Source organism: Silurus meridionalis, chromosome 17 (assembly GCF_014805685.1).
Source record: "Silurus meridionalis isolate SWU-2019-XX chromosome 17, ASM1480568v1, whole genome shotgun sequence".
Classification (NCBI taxonomy): domain Eukaryota; kingdom Metazoa; phylum Chordata; class Actinopteri; order Siluriformes; family Siluridae; genus Silurus; species Silurus meridionalis.
Window position 1 is genome coordinate 10764432 of NC_060900.1, and position 24575 is coordinate 10789006.

At 40.9% G+C, this 24575-nt stretch overlaps 1 protein-coding gene across 8 annotated transcripts in view; it reads right to left on the bottom strand.

Annotated features, from left to right (window-relative positions):
• pbx3b (pre-B-cell leukemia homeobox 3b) overlaps nucleotides 1-24575 on the bottom strand; it is a 125553-nt gene that overhangs the window by 17319 nt on the left and 83659 nt on the right. For all 8 annotated transcript variants that reach the window (XM_046871787.1, XM_046871788.1, XM_046871785.1 and 5 more), the window contains exons 4-5: nucleotides 3137-3378; nucleotides 435-625 (exon numbers count right to left, since the gene is read on the bottom strand). In XM_046871787.1, coding sequence (XP_046727743.1) covers nucleotides 435-625; nucleotides 3137-3378 — 433 coding nt within the window. The remainder of the gene's footprint in view (nucleotides 1-434; nucleotides 626-3136; nucleotides 3379-24575) is intronic.

Below are 24575 nucleotides of genomic sequence, written 5' to 3' on the forward strand. Positions count from 1 at the left end.
CTGTTCTTTTACATTCTTTGGTTATATTAAAATAGATGTGCATATGCCACAATAAAAAAAAGAAAAACATACCATCACATAAGCAGTTGCTGTGGCCTGGAATAATTTTGTAATTCTTTTCACACTTAACTGCACTAAATTCTCTCTCTCTCTCTCTCTCTCACTTGCACTTGCATTTGCTCCAAGTGTTTGTGATTACTGTAATCTAAAATGACTGCTGAGGGTATCCTATCTGGGAACCAAAAATGACAAAGTTTTCACTGCTGTAGTGTTTTGATGCATAGATTGACAATGCTTAATCCTGTAAAATGATAGGTGTTTTTGCTATTTATATAATTTTATTAACAAACAGTTTTGTGAGCGGGGGACAGTAACAAACATAAGTCAGATGTACTCTGCAGGTCTAATTTAAATTGCTTCATTCAAAAACAGACCTGGCATCAAGGAAGCGAGACCTCAGGATCATGACAGCTTCACAGGTGCTTTGTTTGAGCTGCATCTGGATGGAACTGAACTTGCGATGAATGATGCTGACCATTCGCTCAATCTCTTTGGGTGAGATAGGCCTTGTACGTGACTGCTCCCGCAACAGGTTCATCACATGGGTTGTGAATTCGTTACATGCCTGGGGTAAAGGTCAAAGAATTTTGATTGCAATTTTATGTCTTTTTGATTATGTCTCTTTGTTTTTTTAAGTTTAAAAATTAGAACTTCAAGCCTTTTACGTTGTGGTGATTTAATAAAAAATACTATAAGGACAAAGTATGTGGATGCCTAAGTATTGAATATCCAACTTTGTGGCAGCAGCTTCAGAAAACCAATTGTGCGTTACGGAGAGGTGTCCACAAAACTTTGGCCATATAGCACGTTTAAGCTTTGAGTTTTGACATTATTGAAGCAGTAATAACAGAAATGTGTATAATGCTATAGATGTTTATGCATTTGATTAATGGTTTAATACTGTCACTACACATGCAATAATAATTCTTCACAGAGCTGTGACTTCTTCTTCTTCTTTCGGCTTCTCCCATTAGGGGTCGCCACAGCGGATCATCAGTCTCCATACCCCTCTCTCCTCTACACAGGACATCATTGCATGTATGTGAAGAGCTCTACACAGCTCTGCATAGGGCTGTGACTAAAAAACATTTTCATGTGAAGAGCTCTACACAGCTCTGCATAGGGCTGTGACTAAAAAACATTTTCATATATACGATATTGAATGCATTCAACTTAACTACAATCTGAGTTTAAAGCATCAGTTCTTGAAAAGAAGAAACACTGCTGTTTGTGGAACAGTTAAATACTTGAACAAACTAGTAAATTAAGTAATCTATAAATAAAAATGCTGAAGTTTTAATTGCTCAGGAGGTCTTCAAAAAAATTTTCAGAGAACATTGGGACAATTGTGGATTAATAAATAATGCAATATAAATGAAATAATAAATCAGTAACACTAACTTTGTATGAGATTGACAGAATTAAAACAGCTTCTTATTAAAGTTCACACTCTATAAAGTATTATACACTATAGCGGCAGACGGTGAGTGTTCATTGTGGTTGAGAACAGGGCTTTTCAATGCTAAAACGCTTTGGCCATGCCTTATTTCCAGCAAAAGAATAATGTACTGTAATGCTGCAGCATATAAACATTCCTATACAACAGTTTGGGAAGGCCCACTCATTGGATGAGTGTGATGGTTATGTGTCCACAAAATTTAGGTAAAGTATTGTATATTCTGTAGGTATATTTTAAATTGCTTAGTCTTTAACATTTAAACTTTATTGAATGAAGACAAAGGGAACAAACTTAAGAAATATCTATTCCCAGTGCATGGAAAGTTTTTTTTTCATGTTTTGCCTTTTTACTTGTATAAAATGTTTTTTAATTCTTTTTTGAATATTGTAAAATAAAGTTCCAATAGAAGAGGCAGCACTTTATATCAACATTGTCACAGCCTCTGCATACTATGAGATTAGGAGATATTAAATACAGAAGTTCCTTGATCTTTGACACATAAGCTAAGCAGTAGCAGAGGGCATCCTGGTTGCCTGCTTACATTTGTCAACTAACATGAATTTACATTATGACAGCCAACCAACCAGCATGAACAAACTATTGCATTCTTCTTTTTCCATGCTTTTCCAGCTATTGATAAAGTTTCCAGATGCATCCATGCAAGCCCAAACCAAGTCACTACCTCCAACAGGCTTGACTAATAGTCTTGTATGTTCTTGAGAGGAACATTTCTTTCTGCATACTTTGTCCTTTCCATCAATTTGTTAGAGGTTAATCTTGATTACAGAAATTTCTGGTTCATCTCTGTATTTTTTTCTGCTGCTGATGAGTGGTTTACATAGTGGGGTCATCTCTTATAATGTTCCTGTCATCAACTGCTTTTTTAAAGTTATTTGTTTTGTTTTAATGGCTGTTTTTTGTACACCAGCAGTTCCTTTATTTTTTCCAGTATATTCCAAATTGTATTTGGTATTTTCTGTGTGTGAGCTATAGCTTTGATATTTTCTCAACATCAAAATGGTCCCATAGGCAGCTCTGTTTACTTCATTTTAATTTTTAACAACAAATGCAGTCTTCACAGTGACCCCAGAGCTCAGTCCGAAACAAGATATTCAGTGCTTTTAATTGTTTAAACTAACTGTATCAAACTAAAAACACACCTGTGCAAAAACAAATACTGTACCTGTCAGTAACTGGTGGGTCAAGACAAAAGTTATATACATAAGGATAAAAGCTAAAAAATACTGATCTATCAGCTCATATTTATCTTTTTATATAAAAATCAAATGTCTACAATGCATAGCAAAAAATATAATTTTGGCATTTCCATTTGAATATTCCTGGAGTAGACTGTATGTGTTAAAATATAGATGGTCTCCATTTTATAAACTTTCATTCATACAGTGAAGCATATTCATTAAATACTAGGCAAAAGAGAAAGAGCTCAGACACAGAGCTCAATATATAATGTATAAACAAAACATGTCTTATATTTAATTCTAAATTTCATGTTTCCTGGTATTTCAGAAGGATCTGTATTTATCTTTGCTAGCTTCACAATACAAAACAAAATATTAGCTGTTTGTGTCTGGCGTGATCTGTTGGATTGAATCTGACCTGTTCGTATTTCTCCAGTTCCGTGTGGTAGATTTGTCTGATCTGTGAGAGTTTGGCTCGGTAGTCTGAGTGTTCAATGGAATTATCAGGAGGGCTTCCCGATGCTGTTGCAGCTGCTGCCACAGCAGCTGATCCACTACCTTTCTCCGGGCCAGCCACCCCCTCTGCCAGCAGCATATTGTCCAGACGCATGAGCTGAGGATCAGGAGGGTCCTCCTCTTGTGCTCCTCGAATACTCAGACCTGGAGAGACACAACTGGGCTAATAATCTAGTGCATCTGCTGGATTAAGAGCATCATAGCCAATTTGGTTGGGATATTTTCTACAACACCTTTTAAATATATATAGTTTTTTATATATCGTGTTTGTCAAATGTGGGGACCCTTTGCATACTTATGCTTTCAAAATGAATGTTGTGCATATTGTGCTCTAATAACAGACAGTCATAAGATGAGTAAAGTGGGTCAAAAAAAGAATGAATACAGATGTGTGAATGCTTGGACTGAAAAACACTGTTTTAAGCCTAAATGCATTCCTGAGACCTGTTATAATATACTAATAAGTGCAAAGAGTGTCTCACCATAAGGGTGATGATTTTTTACAACTGACATAGTGTAAGAAGTTAAGCATTTTGGAGAGTGCCCTGCAACCAGCAATGCGATATAAGAGTGTTGCAGAAATCTAATACTGCTGTAAAAATCCTGGATGATAACTGTAAAGATAAAGTCATCTCTGGGCCATAGAAATCTCATAAAATACACACCAAGAGGCTTGCAGTGCTAAGGAAGGGCTTAAAGAGCCTCTAGGTATGTATTTGTTTTACCTCTATTTCACAGAGCTGTTTTTTGTATTTACATACCACAAAGCAGAAACTACAGTATGTGTTTACTCAACACCCAGCATGACAGCAGCACACAACAATTGACACACACTCCACAGCAAAATGGCACGTTGACTCAACAAGACACTGCTAAACTAAAAGAATGTTTGTGTGCATGTGTGTGCATGTGTGTGCGTGTGTGTGTATGTATGTAACTTTTTTCTGCTCAACTCAGATAAGACTGAAGTACTTTTACTAGGACCACAAGCAGCTAGAAGCAAACTTTCCAATTATGTAGCATCTCTGGACGGTGTTTCTATCTCAGTGTGTACAGCGGTCAAAAAACTTGGTGTGATTATTGACCCTAGTCTTTCGTTTGAGGCTCACGTGAATAATATTACCAGGATCGCCTTCTTTCACCTTGGAAATATTGCTAAAATTAGAAATATGATGTTACAGGATGCAGAAAAATTAGTTCATGTTTTTGTTTAGACTATTGTAACGCTTTACTGTCTGGGTGTTTAAGTAAGTGCATAAATAAGCTTCCGTTTGTTCAGAAACCTCACTAGATCTAGAAAATATGACCACATCACCCCTGTTTTAATCAGTCTACACTGAACTTTTGTACCAATATGATCATCCACGCCTACTTAGATCAAAAGGTGCAGGCTATTTGTTGGTACCTCAAATAATGAAGACTATGGAAGGGGGCAGACCTTTCTCTCTCTTATAAAGCCCCACAGTTATGGAACAACCTTCCAATCAGTGTTCAGGACTCAGACACAGTCTCAGTGTTCGTCAAGGTTGAAAACGTATTTATTTTCTCAAGTCTTTTATCAGTAGATTTTTCTTAGGTAAAGGAGCAGATCTGGAGGGATAATGAATTTAGAGTGTTTGGTGTGTGATAATCTATATCCTTCTCTTTGTGTCACCTCTCTTCTCTCTCTCGCTCTCTCTCTTCTCTCGGTCGAGTTAAACATGCTTCTGAGGTTCCAGTGATCACTGTTCCTGCCCCCATTTCATCCAGGCCTGAATAAATGGACGTTTGGTGCAACCCAGATGAGGATGGGTTCCCTCTTGAGTCTGGTTCATCTCAAGGTTTCTTTCTTGGGGAGTTTTTCCTTTCCACAGCCGCCACTGGCTTGCTCATCCGGGACAAACTTACACTTACAAAGAACATATTCATTTTTTATCACCACATTATCTGTGTAAAGCTGCTTTGAGACAATGTTCATTGTTAAAAGTGCTATACAAATAAACATGAATTGAATTGAATTGTATGTATCTGCTTGAGTGGTGCACAAGTGGTGTTATGTTTTGTGGTTACAAAGTGTGTTATAATACAGTGTAGCTCTCTGAGCCCGCCTTTAAGATTGCTTTAAGTCTTCCTCATTATTGCCAAACTCCTATTCTTTTTCTATTTTCTTCTTGTCTGTGTAATGAACAATCATGCATGATAATAATTAACCAGGGAAGATGTAAGTAATCTCTTGATAAATAAAATACAATTATTTTTTAGCAAAAACTTTGTTAAAGTGTTATAATGGAAAGGCCTGCCCAGTCACTGCATCTGGGTAAAACCTCTGATAGTCAGAATCAGAAATAAATATCTAACTAGCAAAAAAATATTTTTGGAAAGTTTTATATGCAAAGTATTTCTGAAGCCAAATGAAACTACATTCCCAGATCCCAAGAGTGTGTAAAACTTATTTATGCTTATAAAATATTTTTTGTGAAAAACAAAAAAACAAAACATTTTACATTTATATATATGTTTGGTCAAAGTAAATCTTCATACAGTCATATTACCTAGTTTGTTTCTTGACCAGGCATCTGTCTCTCAAAAATTATGGGTGTAAAAGACTAGGTGTTATAATGTATACTTTGTGGACAAACGTTTGTGGACACCTAACCATAAGAGTCATATGCAATATCTGAATATTCCATTCCACAATTACCATTCACCATTTGCTGTTATAATAAACTCCACTCTCCTGAGATGATTTGTGATTGTGTACATTTGTGATTACTAAAACCGCAAGGGCATTAGTAATGTCAGGTACTGATGTAGAGTGAATTAATATTAAAGGTGTTCAACATGGTTGTGTTCAGAGCTTTATAGTGGGCAACTCCAAACAGGGTAAACTATATCTTCATGGAGATTGCTTTGTGCACAAGGACATTGTCACGATTTAACAGATTTGAGTCTAATAGTTCAGGTGAAACTTGAAGTTTCACTTGAAACTTGAAGTAACAAATAATTTCATGGAGAAATATTTTATGGGGGGAAAATGATCTGTGCATGATCTACTATATTTTGTTTTTAGTAAGGAAACAGTATACTAAATTAGCAAACCTAATCTGCCTGTTATATTCCACTTATGCTTTAGATCGATCAAATTGCAAAATGTATCCTGTGTGCTCAGCCCTCTTCGTTTCAGTCACTATTATGCTGAAATGTAAAAAAACAAAAAATTAAATAAAGGCCTGCATACTTTGCACCAAGAAATATTAGTATTTGAAGTTATTCATAATTCCTCTCTAACTAAATCTCAATTAAGGAGAAGCACAGCCACAGCATAATGCTGTCACTATGCTAAACATCCAGTATTTTTAAATGTTTTACTTTATAGGTTGGGGTGATGCAGATTTTATGAAATAGCCCTTATACATACAGGCCTGTATCTATTAGTAAGCGTACTGAATTACATGGTCTCATTCTTACAATGTGTGAGAGGCCAAGGAAGAATGAGGTCATTTGTTGGAGACACCATTTAGGCATTCCAACCATTGCATTGTCAGCATATCAATCTAAAGCCATACAAGGAACAATTAAACCCACACCCACACAGATTCACCCAGAAAAATGTATTTGTATTATTTCAATTGTGAGGACCTTCCACTGACATTTAATATTGAATGCAGAGTATTACTGATATCATACCCCTAAATCAAATCCTAACCATTAAGGAATAATAGGTGATTTTTTAAACTTTCTTTTTTTTTTTTTAAGTTCATATATAAATACACTGTGTAATACAAGTATATTATGTATTTTATATATATATATATATATATATATATATATATATATATATATATATATATATATATATATATATACTGTGTGTGTATATATATATATATATATATATATATAGTGAGGAAAATAAGTATTTGAACACCCTGCTATTTTGCAAGTTCTCCCACTTAGAAATCATGGAGGGGTCTGAAATTGTCATTGTAGGTGCATGTCCACTGTGAGAGACAATCTAAAAAAAAATCCAGAAATCACAATATATGATCTTTTAACTATTTATTTGTATGGTACAGCTGAAAATAAGTATTTGAACACCTGAGAAAGTCAATGTTAATATTTGGTACAGTAGCCTTTGTTTGCAATTACAGAGGTCAAACGTTTCCTGTAGTTTTTCACCAAGTTTACACACACTGCAGGAGGGATTTTGGCCCACTCCTCCACACTGATCTTCTCTAGATCAGTCAGGTTTCTGGCCTGTCGCTGAGAAACATGGAGTTTGAGCTCCCTCCAAAGAATCTCTATTGGGTTTAGGTCTGGAGACTGGCTAGGCCATGCCAGAACCTTGATATGCTTCTTACAGAGCCACTTCTTGGTTATCCTGGCTGTGTGCTTCGGGTCATTGTCATGTTGGAAGACCCAGCCTCAACTCATCTTCAATGCTCTAACTGAGGGAAGGAGGTTGTTCCCCAAAATCTCGCAATACATGGCCCCGGTCATCCTCTCCTTAATACAGTGCAGTCGCCCTGTCCCATGTGCAGAAAAACACCCCAAAGCATGATGCTACCACCCCATGCATCACAGTAGGGATGGTATTCTTGGGATGGTACTCATCATTCTTCTTCCTCCAAACACGTTTAGTGGAATTATGACCAAAAAGTTCTATTTTGGTCTCATCTGACCACATTACTTTCTCCCATGACTCCTCTGGATCATCCAAATGGTCATTGGCAAACTTAAGACATGCCTGGACATGTGCTGGTTTAAGCAGGGGAACCTTCCGTGCCATGCATGATTACAAACCATGACGTCTTAACCATGAGTAACCTATGAAACGATGGTCCCAGCTCTTTTCAGCTCCTCCCGTGTAGTTCTGGGCTGATTTCTCACCTTCCTTAGGATCATTGAGACCCCACGAGGTGAGATCTTGCATGGAGCCCCAGTCCGAGGGAGATTGACAGTCATGTTTAGCTTCTTCCATTTTCTAATGATTGCTCCAATAGTGGACCTTTTTTCAACAAACTGCTTGGCAATTTCCCCGTAGCCCTTTCCAGCCTTGTGGAGGTGTACAATTTTGTCTCTAGTGTCTTTGGACAGCTCTTTGGTCTTGGCCATGTTAGTAGTTGGATTCTTACTGATTGTATGGGGTGGACAGGTGTCTTTATGCAGCTAACGACCTCAAACAGGTGCATCTAATTTAGGATAATAAATGTAGTGAAGGTGGACATTTTAAAGGCAGACTAACAGGTCTTTGAGGGTCAGAATTCTAGCTGATAAACAGGTGTTGAAATACTTATTTGCAGCTGTATCATACAAATAAATACAGTGAAACCCGCTTATCTCGACCTCGGTTATCTCGACAACCCTATTAAGTCGACGTTTTTGAAGTGGAACCGCCAAATTCTTGCTTTGTCTTAGCATTTTTTATCGGTTATGTCGATTCTTTTATGTCGCCGAACCCTGATATCTCGAGCACAAGGGGGGAAAAATTTGCCATTTAACGTCGGTTATCTCGGTGCAGCCGCAGAAGAACTCGGGGAAGTGGCAGAAAAATCAAGGCTTACAGCTGCTACAGGTGTTGTATTGTATACTGGTGAATCTCTGCTGTTAGTTAGTGCACATATGCCTTTTGTTGTTGAATGTTATGCGATGAACGGGAGGCGAAAGCCGCGCTTGGCGGCGCGGAACGTGGGATGAGCAGCAAAAGCATAGAATGAACAACGGCAGGATCGGGGGGAATCCGCGGTGTGCTTTGGGAAGAAAAGAGCAGCCGTTGAGAGAGTGCCGTGGAAGGCACGCATCGATACACATGAGCGATAACAACGACCGCCGTGAACCAACATATACCAACAATAACGGACAGTGAGAGTGTGGAAGTTTAAATAGGAGCTGGTGATGATGCTAAACGAGCACCATATGTGCGCGATTGAAGCCGGGAGCTTCAGAGAAAGCGGCTGAGAAAGCACCTGACACGCTGAAGGGGGCCGAAGGGGGCATAGCAGGTGGATTCCTGACAGATAAACATGTACTGTATGTATTTTTATAGCATGCCTTCATCAAACAAATCGTGGCTACGCTGTTGTGTAAAAAAACCCTTCAAAAACACGTGCATGCACATTCTCATTTATTAACGCACATCATGTACATAAAGAAATTTCAAGCACGTTAATATATTGCCGCCATTTTGATTTTCGTTTATCTCGATCATCGGTTATCTCAATGCTTTTTGGCAACCCCTCTAGGACATCGACATAACCGGATTCCACTGTAGTTTAAAAATCATTATATATATATATATATATATATCGCTGAAAAACATTTCTGCTAATGCACCCCACCAAACATAATCACCAGAGAAGATAATCATACCTTTACAAAAGTCTACAAGCTCCTATTGCAGCAAGATATTTCTTGTGTTAGCAAAATCATGCAATGTTATGGGTGAAAATTACACATTAAATGCATGGACAATTCTATCACCAATGAAGAAACCAACCTTGACATTGAAGTAGTAAGTTTGCTTCTGGAGAAAGCTGTAACTGTTTTAGTGGGCTTCTTTGTTTTGCACCCCATTCTGTGTAAACTATAGATGGTGTTGTGTGTGGGAAAGTTCTAGGAGATCTGCATTCTATTATTGCAAATATTTAAAGCAACCCATATGGTACAAACATCCATACCAGGAGAGATCACACTTTCTTAATTTGTATTTTTCATGTAAATGTTAAATAATAAATGTTTATGCATTTAGCTGATGTCACATAATTGGCTGATTGCATTGGCTCTGTTGCAGGAAGTGGCAGAGAGAATACAAAGAGGCAATACAAGCGCCAGTAGATAGACAGACACCAACACGGAGCAGTGTGTGCAAGCGTGTACTTTAAAACTTTAAAAAGTGAATGTGAAAATGTGATCCTAAAAAAATGTCATTCTTAAAAGATACCATTAAAATGTAATTAAATTAAATAGATTTTTTTTACTTGTTTGTCTATTGGAATTTTTATGTCACTTTTGTCATGTTAAAACCATTTCTGAACAAATTTTGCATTGTAGCAGGGGACATTATCATACTCAGAGATGGCACTGTCCCTAGGTAAGGGATACACACACCTCACTGTCCACATTATGTGAGAAAAAATATGATTGCTTAAACCAGGCCACCAACTTCCACTGCTCTATTATCTAGTTCTACAGTTTACATACCTGTTGTAGACTTATTCAGCAGTAGCTAGGGGCAAGCATGTGCACTCTGGTCTGCAACTGCAACTGTACTGTATGTTTCTGATGCTTTTGTATCATAGCCAGCATTGTTTTTTTTTCCAGCAGTATGTGCTACAATAGGCACTTTGTATGACTTAACTAAACAGCTTGCCCCAAAGCGCATCAATGTAGCTTGGGCACCCTTGAATCTGTTACTGGTGCACCAGTTCCCTGAGCAGGGAATGAGATTCTGCATCAGTAGCTATGGGGAACACCTTGGGTGTGATGACTGTCTGAAATACAATTACAGCCACGTAAATTCATTGGCTGATGACAAGAAAATGGCCTGTGAGTGCTACATTACCAGGACTATATAAGGCTATCTGAGTCATAAAATTTCTGAATTTGAAACCTTTGGGAACACGAGTTGTAAAACTGAAACAAAGAAATTGGCTTCAGACAGTGTGCAAAATTGCTGTGTCCACTTTATTACTGGTGAGTGTTTGTGATATGTGTCAGAGTAAGGCACATGCAGTTAGCATTCTAGGGCATTTCTGACTGTTTGTACTGGAAGAACATCATAATGAGAATTCTGAGCTCCTGCCTGGTTTTCTTCTCAAGTAAAGGAAGTGAAGTGCTACCTTCTATCATTCCGGTTCAGCATTTGCTGAAGCAGCATGCAAACTGAGATTTTGTAGTTTGCAGGTTGAGAAGCATTACAGTATTAAGAGACAGTCCTTTTTCTTAAACAGTTTCTCATAAACCATCTCTGACTGTTGAGGGCATTGTCATGGAGGGCCAAGCCATCCCTTCTATGTAAAACATGCAAAGTTAGACCATCCCTTATCTAGCCTCTTGCAAATCTAGCCCTTCTGCCAAATAAGGAGCAAAAGCATAGCATCACAAATCACAAAGCACAGTCACAGCATAAGAGCAGGTCAGATTTACAGACCGTTATAAATTCCTTGTATTTGGTGTCGCAGTAGACATCGTGACGTCTTCCCCAGTAGGTCAGAGGGGCTTAGGCATGCTTCAAGTCAGACAGTGCCTGCTACCAAGGTAACTATTTTATAAATAACCATGTAGCTAGCTGTGACAGAGTGAACTGTCCCTATGGTCGGCATGACAATACACACAACACTTTCACTTCTCCTCTGGTTCTTGCTACAGCGCTGTGGGTGCACACGCACGCCAGCTAGCACGCCGCTCGCAAACACACACACACACACACACACTCACTTCATTCTTTCATCTCTCATCCCGGACAATAAGCGCACACACACACACACACCCACACCCACACCCACACACCCACACACCCACACCCACACCCACACCCACACCCACACACACACACACACACCCACACACACACACACACACACACACACACACACACACAAACGGAAGGACTTCCTAAAACTTTGTGTGCTCACCTGTTAGCTGCGTCGGTCTTCCGGTTGGGTTTGGATGGCAGCCAACCGGAGCGCTGAATAGCGGCCGGCTTTAAAGGGCCAGCGCTGCGTCGCGCATGCGCAGTAAACCCGGAAGTCGGCAGGCTTATGTTGAAGGGACACTTTTTTTTGTGTGATTATTATTATTGTTATTATTATTAATTTCTTAATTTCTGTTATTAGCATTATTAGTGCTATTATTAGTATTAATATTGTTGTCATGTTTATTTATTTATTATGATATTCACAATGTTATTAAGCCATTTTGTGACTGGCTACAAAATACCAAACCCCTTTGGGTAAAATGGTTGAGTCCAAGGGAGGGTTTACACTATATAAACCAGCCTCCCACTATAATTCAGGGTGGAGTCGTAGGAGTGGTGCATTGTGGAGATAACAGAGGCTGAGAACTATTGTGGTGAATGCACATGAGCAGGTGCGCCTATTTGGTGGATAGTTTTCTTTACTTTCCCTGTAATTGTGTTTGTTTTGTTATTTTGCCACTTATTCTTTTCTGGGGTATTATATCTATGTTTTGGACTTTGCACTTGAGCACGCTGTAAATAAACACCACTTTACACGGAACATCACAGCGTGTATTGCCATCATTTGGGTAGAGGGCGAACCCGTAAGGCCGCTCTACCACATTTGGTGTCAGAAGTGGGATGGCTACTCGCAAGACAGTGCCACAGGGGCCCAAGGCCAGGAAGGTGCTTCGTTCCCAGACCCAGGCAGCCACTGATGAAGATGGAGCCTGGGGAACAGTGGATTCAACTGAGGAAGAAAGAGAGGAGGATTGGTTGCCTCCTGTACGACCCAAGGGTACGGCATCCAGGACTGGAGCAGGGCCGCCCATTAAACCATTCGAAGAAGGGATGGCTGAGGCGTTCCGGCAGTTTATGCACGCACAGGAGCAGCAAGAGCAACGCTACCTCCAAGCGCTGCAGACTCTGCAGGTGACAATGCAGCAAGCCAGCCAACCAGCTTCTTCATCACTGGGCCTGGAGAGCCCACGAATGGAGCTGCCCACACCAGCACCCCGGAGAATTAGCCTGTCCCCAAGGGTCCCGCACACTCCAACAGGAAGCCCACAACTGGAGCTTCCTGCACCAGCTCCCCGTGGAAATGCTACTGCACTGAGGGCCCAGAGCACACCGACGCCCACCAGTCAGCCAATGCTCAGAACCGAGCCCAAGTTGGCAAGCTTCCAGCATGGGGAAGACATTGAGAACTATCTGCATCGGTTCGAGTGGCTTGCCAGAACCTGGAAGTGGCCGGAGGACGAATGGAGCTACCAGCTGGTTCCGCTGTTGACCGGGCAAGCACTGGAGGCCTACCTGGCAATGGATGAAGACCAAGCAGTGGTCTACAGTAAGCTGAAGAAGGCGCTGTTGGAGAAGTTTAATGTTTCTCCTGAAACCTATCGTCAGCGGTTTCGTGCGACTACGACCCCAGTTGCAGAGACTTCCTCAGAGACGTATAATCAGCTGAGGCACCTGTATCGCCGTTGGGTGCGGCCGGAACTACACACCAAGGAGGAGACTGGGGAGATGGTCATCCTGGAGCAGTTTCTCCGTGTCCTGCCATACGAGATCAGGATATGGGTAAAGGAACGGGAGCCAAGAACTGGGCTAGCTGCTGCCAAACTTGCCCAGCAGTATCGGAACGCTCACCAGGAGAGTCGTCGTTTCCAACTGGTGAAAGGTGACCAGAAGAGTTCTACCAGTGGATGGAGCGCTGGAGAATCTCGCCGCCACCTTCAAGCCAGCAAGGGGGACAAAGACACCAGAGAACCGAAACTCATCTGCTACTATTGCCAACAGCCAGGACACAAAGCAACTGTGTGCCCAGCAAGAAAGGCCAAGCTGACGGGGTTCTGTTATGTCCCAAGAATGGAGGACAGTACAGTGAACTGTATCGGGAACCCCCGACTCGTTCCAGTGACCGTTAATGGGAAGGAGTTGAAGGCTTTGTTGGACACTGGGAGTTTAATGTCACTGGTGAAGAGATGTCATGTGACCAGGGTGTCTTTCACGCAGCACACAAAGTTACAATGTGTGCAAGGAGAGGTGAAACAGTACCCCCAAACCGAGGTGAATGTGTCCATAAATGGGCAGACATACCTACTCACTGTGGCTGTTGTGGAAACCCTACCGGCAGATGTTATTTTGGGACGTGATGTACCGGTATTACCCGAACTGGTACAAGCAAACTGGGAGGAAGAACGAGCGAGATCCAACGTCCAGCTAGCCTGTCCAGTCGTCACTCGGGCCCAAGCTAAGATAGGACTGCAGCCATTGCCTGACATGGACAGTAGCTTGTTGCAGGGTGGGACCAAGGGGCCCAGAAAATCACGTCGCCAACATCGGCTGGAGAAAGGACTCGGTACCCCAGTGCCGGAGATTAAAACCGAAGGACTGGAGGTCAGTGGATGGACTGTACCGGTGAACATCGTGGAGCTGCAGCTTGCAGACGAGTCGCTAACCCCTTTGTTTGAGAAAGCGAGGCAAGGCAAGCAAGCGGACGTGTGTGGGGAGCAGTACGTCATTAACAACAATATACTGTATATGCAAGCCTCAGACGTAACCAGGTTGGTGGTGCCGAGATGTTGTCGCCCCGTGGTGCTGGTGGTTGAGTCCAAGGGGAGGGGTTTACACTATAAAAACCAGCCTCTCACTATAATTCAGGGTGGAGTCGTAGGAGTGGTGCATTGTGGAGATAACAGAGGCTGAGAACTATTGTGGTGAATGCACATGAGCAGGTGCGCCTATTTGGTGGATAGTTTTCTTTACTTTCCCTGTAATTGTCTTTGTTTTGTTATTTTGCCACTTATTCTTTTCTGGGGTATTATATCTATGTTTTGGACTTTGCACTTGAGCACGCTGTAAATAAACACCACTTTACACGGAACATCACAGCGAGTATTGCCATCATTTGGGTAGAAGGAGAACCCGTAAGGCCGCTCTACCACACTAGCACTATAATTGAAACAGACAATCAGTTACAAAGATTTACTCCTATTCCACAGAAAGACTTAAGAAACCCGATCTTGACCCTTGTCAGCTGTCCAACTATAAGCCAATATTAAACCTCCCTTTTATCTCCAAGATTATAGAAAAGGTTGTAGCATAGCAGTTATGATCATACCTACTTAGGAATAACATTTTGAAATGTATTAGCCAGGCCTCACCATAGCATAGACAAACCACTTGTTAAAGTGGTAAATTACCTTCTATTGGCCTATGATCAGGGTTGTGTCTCCTTACTTGTTTTGCTCAACCTTAGTGCAGCTTGAGACACCATCGATCATAAATTTCCTTGCTAGACTAGAAAATGTTGTTAGAATAAAGGGAACTACTGACATATAAAGCACTTAACAGTTTTGCGCCACAGTATCTGAGTAAACTTCTGTACCATTATGAGCCCCAATGCCTACTTACATCAAAAGGTTAGGTTGGCACTAGCATAGTCCAGACAGTAACTGTTGGTAGGTAGCCTCAAGAGTAGACTTACAAATGATCATCAGTTATGGTGGAACAATATTTGTACTTAAATATCTTAATTTGGGAAAATGATGACTCACATAAATAAGTGGAGTCACTTAGCTCAGTGCAGTTTAGCAGTAGCTCACATGCATTTGACTGCACATGTGTGGTGACCTGTGTGTTAGAAGAAAACTCAGACTGGCTGCTCTGTACATCAATTGAGTGGCAAATGCCATAGGGAGAATAGGTAATCTAAGATCTTTTTTTGTTGTTGTTTAAATGGCACGCAATCTAACTCTGACACAAAGAAGGTAAGAATGAATACGGGTAAACCACAACAAACACATCGTAGATGTTTTTGTCATTGTGTATATAAAGGTGCTATTTTCTTTTTTTCTTATTTTTCTAAAACGGATTTGAAATCTATATGTGATGTCAGTTTAGTCACTCTCTGATTAGGATGTACAACCAGAGGAGAAAACACGCTGGATGTTGTTTACACAAACATCCGGGCGCATACCAGGCGAAGCCCTGCCCCCACCTCAGGTACTCAGACCACATCTCTGTTTTGCTGATCCCAGCATACAGACCACTCAGCAGGCATTCAAGACCAGCTCGGAAGCAAGTGAGAACCAGCAGGATCCATGTCTGCTCTCCAGGACTGTTTTGAATGCACTGACTGGGACATGTTCAGGGAAGCTGCAACAAGTACACGTCAACAGTGACCAGCTACATCAGCAAGTGCATTGATGACGTGACCATCTCCAAGACCATCACTACACGCTCCAACCAGAAGCTGTGGTGCGTGCGCTGCTAAAAACAAGAGACCCCTGCCTTCAGAGCAGGGGACAAGGTGGCCTTCAAAACAGCAAGGGCCAAACTGTCCCGTGCCATCAGAGAGGCGAAGCACGCACACGCCAAGAGAATCCACAAACACTTCCAGGACAGAGGAGACACCTGGCGCACGTCTAACCACAGCTGCAGTGAGGAAAACTCTATGCAGAGTTAACCCACGGAAGTCTGCTGGACCAGACAACATTCCTGGCAGGGTGCTCAGGGAATGTGCACAACAGCTAGCGGATGTCTTCACCGATATCTTCAACATCTCCCTGAGCAGCGCCACTGTTCCTACGTGCCTCAAGACAACGACCATCATTCCTGTGCTGAAGAAGTCTTCTGTCTCCTGCCTCAAGGATGCTGTTCATAGACTTCAGCTCAGCATTTAACACGATTGTCCATCAGCACCTGATTGAGAAGTTAAGCCTACTGGGCCTGAACACCTCGCTCTGTTACTGGATCCTGGACTTTCTGACTAGAAGACCTTAGTCAGTCCGGATCGGAAACAGCATCTCCAGCACCACCACACTGAGCACTGGAGCCCCTCAGGGCTGTGTGCTCAGTCCACTGCTGTTCACTCTGCTGACTCACGACTGTGTAGCAACGCACAGCTCGAATCATATCATCAAGTTCGCCGATGACACAACCGTGGTGGGTCTAATCAGCAAGAACGACGACTCAGCATACAGAGAGGAGGTGCAACGGTTAACAGCCTGGTGTGGCGCCAACAAACTGACTCTGAACATCGACAAAACTAAAGAGATGGTTGTTGACTTCAGCACATCTCCCTTTTCCCATCCTGACCATGTTCTACAGAGGGACCATTGAGAGCCTCCTGAGCAGCTGCATCACTGCCTGGTTTGGGAACTGCACCGTCTCGGATCGCAAGACCCTACAGAGGATAGTGAGGATGGCTGAAAAAATCATCGGAGTCTCTCTTCCCTCTATCATGGACATTTACATTACACGCTGCATTCGCAAAGCAAACAGCATTGTGGACGACCCCACACACCACTCACACACATTTTTCACTCTCCTACCATCAGGAAAGCGGTTCCGAAGCATTCGGGCCGACACATCCAGACTGTAACAGTTTCTTTCCTCAAGCCATCAGGCTCCTCAACAAACAACTGAACTCTCTCTCTCTCACACACACACACACACACACACACACACACACACACACTTGCACACAACTGTGTGACTGATCTGCACAAACCGGACTCAACACACTACACTTCGCATACCCATCATTCAGTACCAGTCACACAAATCATTACCACACAATGTTTACATGCCGTTTTTGCACATCTTCCAGGATTTGTTATTTTGCACAATATTCTGTCCACATCTTTTTGCCACTGTTCACTTTATTTTGATTGCTGCTGATGTTGAATTGCACAATTTTGTTTACATTTTTCTGCTACTGCGCACCTTATTTTGTTACGACAAGTTTACTGGCGGAGCTATTTTGTGTTTTGTGTATTGTCCTGCACTGTCCTGTGTTGTCTTGCACTGTCTTGTGTTGTGTTTTGCACTGTTTGCACCAGTTGCACACATGCACTTTATGTGGCAAGGATCTTTCTACTAGTTCTTGGCCCTGTGTTTTTCTGTTTCTGTGATTGTTGTTTTATGTTGTTTTATGTAGCACCTGGGTTCTGGAGAGAAGTTGTTTTATTTCACTGTGTACTGCATCAGCTATATATGGTTGAAATTACACTAAAAGCTTCTTGACTTGATGTAGTCTTCCAGATTTATTTTAAGGTTTTTTTACACAGTCCCTTCATTTTCAGAGACTCAAAAGTATTTGAATAAACTTGGAAAAACAGCTCAAAGTCCTGAGCTTGTTCATCACCATCTCCTTGGTCTTGGCCACATTTTTCTTGCAGCAATCCAAAAAAAAATTGTTTATCAGATCCCTTCTCCTGTCCATCCTTGATGTATCTGACCACCTCGGATTCATCAGAAAATTTCTGAAGGTTGGAAATGTCCGACCTGTACTGAAACTCTGCATTGTAGAAGGTGAAATGGATAAGGAACATCACCATTCCGTGTTGCTCAGTAGGTACTCAGTCAGTCATGAACAGCCATACAACCTGGGGTCAGTCTGTAAGGTGGTCAGTGACCCAGAAGATGTACATGCATCTCCTGACCTCCTGACCTGCAGGAGAGATTGGATGGTGTTTCTAAGCAAGGGAATTGACATTACAGACCATGATCTCCTCCTAGATCGCTTACAAAATTACACTGGCATTTAGGGACAGGCATTAAGCTGGTTTAAATCATACCTGTCCGATCGTTACCATTTCGTAGACTTAAATGGAGAGCTATCCAGGCTAATGCTAGTAAATTATGGTGTGCCACAAGGTTCAGTTCTAAGACCCCTGCTGATAAGACAGAGATTTTGCTCATCGGCCCAAAAACCAGTATACAGAAGCTCCAGCATCTCAACCTGCATTTAGACGGATGTTCTGTAGCTACTAGTTCAACGGTAAAAGACCTGGGAGTTATTTTAGACAGCAACTTGTCTTTTAAAATCATATCAACCAAGTTACAAAAACAGCCTTAGAAATATTTCTAAGCTAAGAAACATGTTATCTATATCTGATTCAGAGAAGCTCGTCCATGTGTTCATGACCTCCAGAATAGACTATTGTAATGCATTAATAGGTGGATGTCCTGCATCATTAATAAACAAGCTTCAGTTAGTTCAGAATGCGGCAGCAAGAGTTCTTACAAGGTCAAGACAATATGATCATATAACCCCAATCTTATCATCCCTACATTGGCTTCCTGTTAAGTTTCGAATAGACTACAAACTACTACTTCTTACGTATAAAGCACTAAATGGTTTGGCTCCCATGTATCTCTCCAGTCTTTTAACATGCTACAATCCATCACGCTCCCTGAGATCTCAAAACTCTGGGCTTCTAGTAGTTCCTAGAATAGCAAAGTCCACTAAAGGTGGTAGATCATTCTCACATTTAGCTCCTAAACTCTTGAATAGTCTTCCTGACAGTGTTTGGGGCTCAGACACACCCTCCCAGTTTAAGTGCAGATTAAAAACGTATCTTTTTAGCAAAGCCTACACATAACACGCCTCATATCATAACCTTGTGCTCCAGAACATATGATCACATGCACATTATCAACTTGTGCTGTTAATATCATGAACAGCAGCTACGCTAATTTCTCTCCACTACTTCTCTTTCTCTCCCCATCCCGAGGCATCCTGAGCTTTGGCCAGCTCCAGTCACGTCCCACCTCATGAAGATTATGGAGTTTTGAAGAAGTAGATGCCGAACTCGCAAACATCACGAACCATCTAGAGACGTACCAGTGCTAACTGTATCCCACTACATGTGTGGAGTTTTGACATTGGACCTCCTGGAGTGTTTAAAGGCTCTGGCATGGAGAAGCTGGTGCTGGATCTGTGATGATCACAAATGTTGAGCTGAGTAGCTCCTAGTTTTATAACCATAAAGACTGTATAAGACTGTAGAAAGAACATTACTTATAATCTTACACTCCAGTGCTCATGTTAGTTCTCACTCTCCAGTGTTCTGTATTGTTTAAAGACTATAATCACATTCTTGATGTCACCCAAATGAGGATGGGTTCCCCTTGTTGAGTCTGGTTCCCCTCAAGGTTTCTTCCTCATTACATCTAGGGGAGTTTTTCCTTGCCACAGGCTTGCTCATTAGGAATGAATGCACACCATTCACCTTGACTGTTAATTTCTGTAAAGCTGCTTTGAGACAATGTCTGTTGTGAAAAGCACTATAGAAAAAAATGTGACTTGACTTGACTTGAATTGAGAATTCAAAGTAAGTTATTCTCACTGTGGTGGTGTTGTAGTCCAGATGGGAGAAAGCCTTCTGCAGTAGATATATGACTGCATGATCCATGCCTGTCTGTGGCTGGTAGGCAAACTGCAAGAGATCCATACAATCACTTGCCTGAGGTCTAAGAAAGAGCAGCACTGAAGTTGTATTTTTTAGTACAGGAACAAAGCAATTTTGTTTTGGTACTTTCCCTTGTTGAAAGCTCGAGTTGAAAAGGTGCTGGAGGATTCCATGCAGCTGCTTAGCATAGGTTTTCTGTACCCTTGAACTGATTTAGTCAGGCCCTAGCTTCAGTTTCTACAACTCTTTCTTTACCTGGCCAGGAGTGAGAAATTTGTAGGGTGTGGATGTTGTGATTCCCTTGGGTCTTCAAGAGAAGAAGTCTGTGATGAGGTGGGTTAACTGTTGTGAGGTAAGCAGGGGAGAACTGCTTCAGACAACAAGGTGTGTCTATTCCCAGACTGCCGGCCTTCACAGGCTGTTTTTTCATCTGAGGCCAGTGAACTGTTTCATGCGTACAACTCCTTAGCATTGTTTTGCTCAAGGCCACCCTCCAGCTTCCTTCTGTAGGCTTATTTGTTCTCCCTCATTCTCACCTCAAGCCCTTTCTTCATATCCATTTAACTTTTCTTTATCCTTATTTCTGAAAGCCTGCAACCTTTGTTCAGAAGTTTTTTTAGGTCCTTGGTGATCTAGGGTTTGTTATTAGTAAAATAACACACCTGTTTTGCTGAAACTATCTGTGCTTGTAGTTGATAAAGTCAGTTATGCAGTCAGTCATGTTCTTATTGTAATCAGTCATGCTGTTGAGTGTTCTCCCCAGATGGTTCACATAACATTTCCCAGTCTGTAATCTTAAAGCACATCTGCAGAGCTTCCTTTGCCTCTGATGACCATCTTCTTACTGTCTTCTTTGTCACAGACTGCCTTAGAACAACAGGCCAGCATGTGGGTGACAGTAGAACCAGATTGTGGTAAGACCATGTGGTGCACATTTCACTGATCGCGAATGTACATGAAGCGGCCGGGTCTTTCCCTGTGGTTCTCTCAAGACAGGAGCTGCTATAATTGGCTGTCACCAGCACAGTGCCAAAAGGACAATTATAATACAATGGGATGTTCAAAAAGCACACACAATCTTATGATCAAACCACAAACTTTTGTCCATATACTATATATTTTTTTGTAATAAAGAATCCACATTGCTGCTGTCACAGAATTGAAAACAAGGCATTATTTAATTATATATTAATAATGCCTTGTTTTCTATTGTGTGACAGCAGCAGTTATGGGAATTCTTTAATACAAAAAATATATAGTATAGCTATATAAATAGCTTCCTAGTACAAAATTCACTTAAAAATAAATAATAATTAATGTCTTTTACTAAACATGTTCTAATAAAAGATGTACAATTGTATCATTTATAATAAGGTTTTATTAAATGATTCCAAAGTCAGTCGATTTTTCAGCATTGTGAACAAGTTAATTACATTACAGTAAACAATGCACTCTATATTTTTTACTTCACACCTTTATATGCCGTTAAATAATTTCTACTAATCATAATACAAATATCAGTAACAAGGTGCAGTCACCAAAACCATCCAACGCTATGATTGAAACAAGCTCTCATGAGGACCATCCTAGGAAAGGAAGACCAAGAACTACCTCTGTTGCGAATGATACATTTATCAAAATTACCAGCCTCGGAAACTGCTGATTTACAGCATCTCAGGAAGGTATTATTTCCACTGTAAAGCATGGAGGTAGAGGTGTGACGGTGTGGGGGTGCTTTGCTGGTAAAACTGTTGGTGAGGGCACACTTAACCAGCATATCTACCAGAGCATTTCACAGACATGCCATCCAAACTGGTTTGCATTAAGTGGGACCATCTTTTTTTTTAGGACAATGACCCCAAGCACACCTCTAGGTTAGGTAAGAGCTGTCCAAAAAGGAGAGGGATGGTGTGCTGCATCAGATGATCTGTCCTCCACAATCATGCAATCTAAACCAATCGAGATGGTTTGAGATGAGATGGACCGGAGAGTGAATAATAGCAGGCAACAATTACTGAACATTTCTGGGAACTCCTACAAGATTGTTGGAAATCCATTCCAGGTGACTACCTCAGGAGGCTGACTGGGAGAATTGCAAAAGTGTGCAAAGCTGCCATCCAAGCAATAGGTGGCTACTTTGAATTATCAAAAATATAAAACATATTCTGCCTTATTATATCTGCAGGTTTTTTTTGACTACATATATTCATATTTGTCCTGTCATAATTTAAATGTCTACAGTATTAATATACAATGTTTGAAAAAATAAAAACAAAGAAAAAACCCTGAATAGGAAGGTGTGTCTAAACTTTTGACTGGTATTTCATATAACTATTTTGTAGGCCGATTTGTTATTAAGTTGCTGTCCTTCTTTTTGCAGCCAAGGTAGTGCATGCACAAACTCATGAAAATTTTGTACTGCAGATGTGTTTAAAAATACCGAAAGTCAACTAATCCGTACTAGCTGCTTCAGTCTCCTGCACTGCCACCTAATAAGACAACAGTGTGTGTAAAAACCAGGTCACACTCTCTCTCTAGCTCTTTTACACACACACACACACACACACACACACACACACACACACACACACACACACACACGGCTGGTTTTGAAGAATTATGGGTGCTGTAATAATATTATTCAGTAATATTTTTAATATTAGTAATATTAAACAGCACATACTTTATATGCTCCATTCCACACATACAAACTGGACATTCCTGTATAGATAGGGTTGATTGAAGTGAGTGGTGAACTGTACTGTATGTACTCATTTAATTCCAGAACACAAAACTCTACCTTTTATTTTCATTTCTCACAGCATACATACACCACATTTATAAAGTTATGAGTTGGATATGTTAGAGGCTGCATGTTGGTGTGCATGGATGTGAGGGTGGGTTGATAAACAACAAAAGGAACTTCTAAAACATACAGCCAGCTGTGATTCAGTGCCAAGCAAATTACTTTCTGCAATAGCATCCACTGCACCAGACTTGACAGTTCATCATTTAGATTTGACTACAGTGGAACCATGGCAAATATTTTCACTGCCTCAAGCATAAAGCAAGTAGGAAAAGAGAGAGAGAGAGAGAGAGAGAGAGAGAGAGAGAGAGAGAGAGAGAGAGAGAGAGAGAGAGAGAGAGAGAGAGAGAGAGAGAGAGAGAGAGACTAAAGCCTGTCTGTTTTACCTCTAGAGAAGAATGCTGCTCCAAATTGCATATTAACACTGCCTTGTCTTGTGCATCTTGAGGCTGGGAACCTACAGAGCCCCAATTAAAGGAAGAAGGCAAACCCACTTGCTGGTACTTAATCTGACAAACATATAGGGGCTGTCTTTCAGATATTCTGAATTTTACTCCCCTCCATGTGCACTCACATACACTTCTAATCCAATGCAAATACTTTTCAGATAACTCTTCATTGATAACAAGCATGACATTCTGTACCATCATCAGGAAACCACCAGGAATCAAAGCATGACTGAGTACCACAGTGGGCACAAACACACCAGTGCTTGAAATGATGCAGCAAGCACATACACAAAATTTTCATTTGCACATGTAACATTATTTTTAAATAGTTAATTTTATAGTTATACCTCATAAATGTATACATCATAATTCAGTAAATACAGAAACATTCAATGATGGCAACAGTACAAAACATCAAAAATAAAGGATATGTAGTTAAAAAAAAAGCAGGATGTAAAATGGTAAGGGGTTTCCTTATTTAATGACAGTAATTTACTGTTGTAATTGGAATAGACATGATGGTGTTTTTCTTTTTGCTTACAGCAAGGGTGGACACATATCTCAAGTGGGAATTGGATTGTCAGCATAATACACATTGGCATTCAGGGACAGGCATTAAGCTGGTTTAAATCCTACCTGTCTGATCGTTACCATTTCGTAGATTTAAATGGAGAGCTATCCAGGCTAATGCTAGTGAACTATGGCGTGCCACAAGGTTCAGTTCTAGGACCCCTGCTCTTCACAATATACATGCTTCCCTTAGGAAATATTATTAGAACGCATGGAATTAGCTTCCATTGTTATGCTGATGATACTCAGCTATATATCTCATCTAAACCAGGCGATATAGCTCAATTAACCTGGATTACTGAGTGTGGTAAGGAAATAAGAGATTGAATGACCCATAACTTTCTATTTTTAAATTCTGATAAGATGGGAATTTTGCTCATCGGCCCAAAAACAAGTATACAGAAGCACCAGCATCTCAACCTGCATTTAGACGGATGCTCTGTAACCACTAGTTCAACAGTAAAAGACCTGGGAGTTATTTTAGACAGCAACTTATCTTTTAAAAATCATATCAACCAAGTTACAAAAACAGCCTTCTTTCACCTTAGAAATATTTCTAAGCTAAGAAATATGTTGTCTATATCCGATGCAGAGAAGCTCGTCCATGCGTTTATGACCTCCAGAATAGACTACTGTAATGTGTTACTAAGTGGATGTCC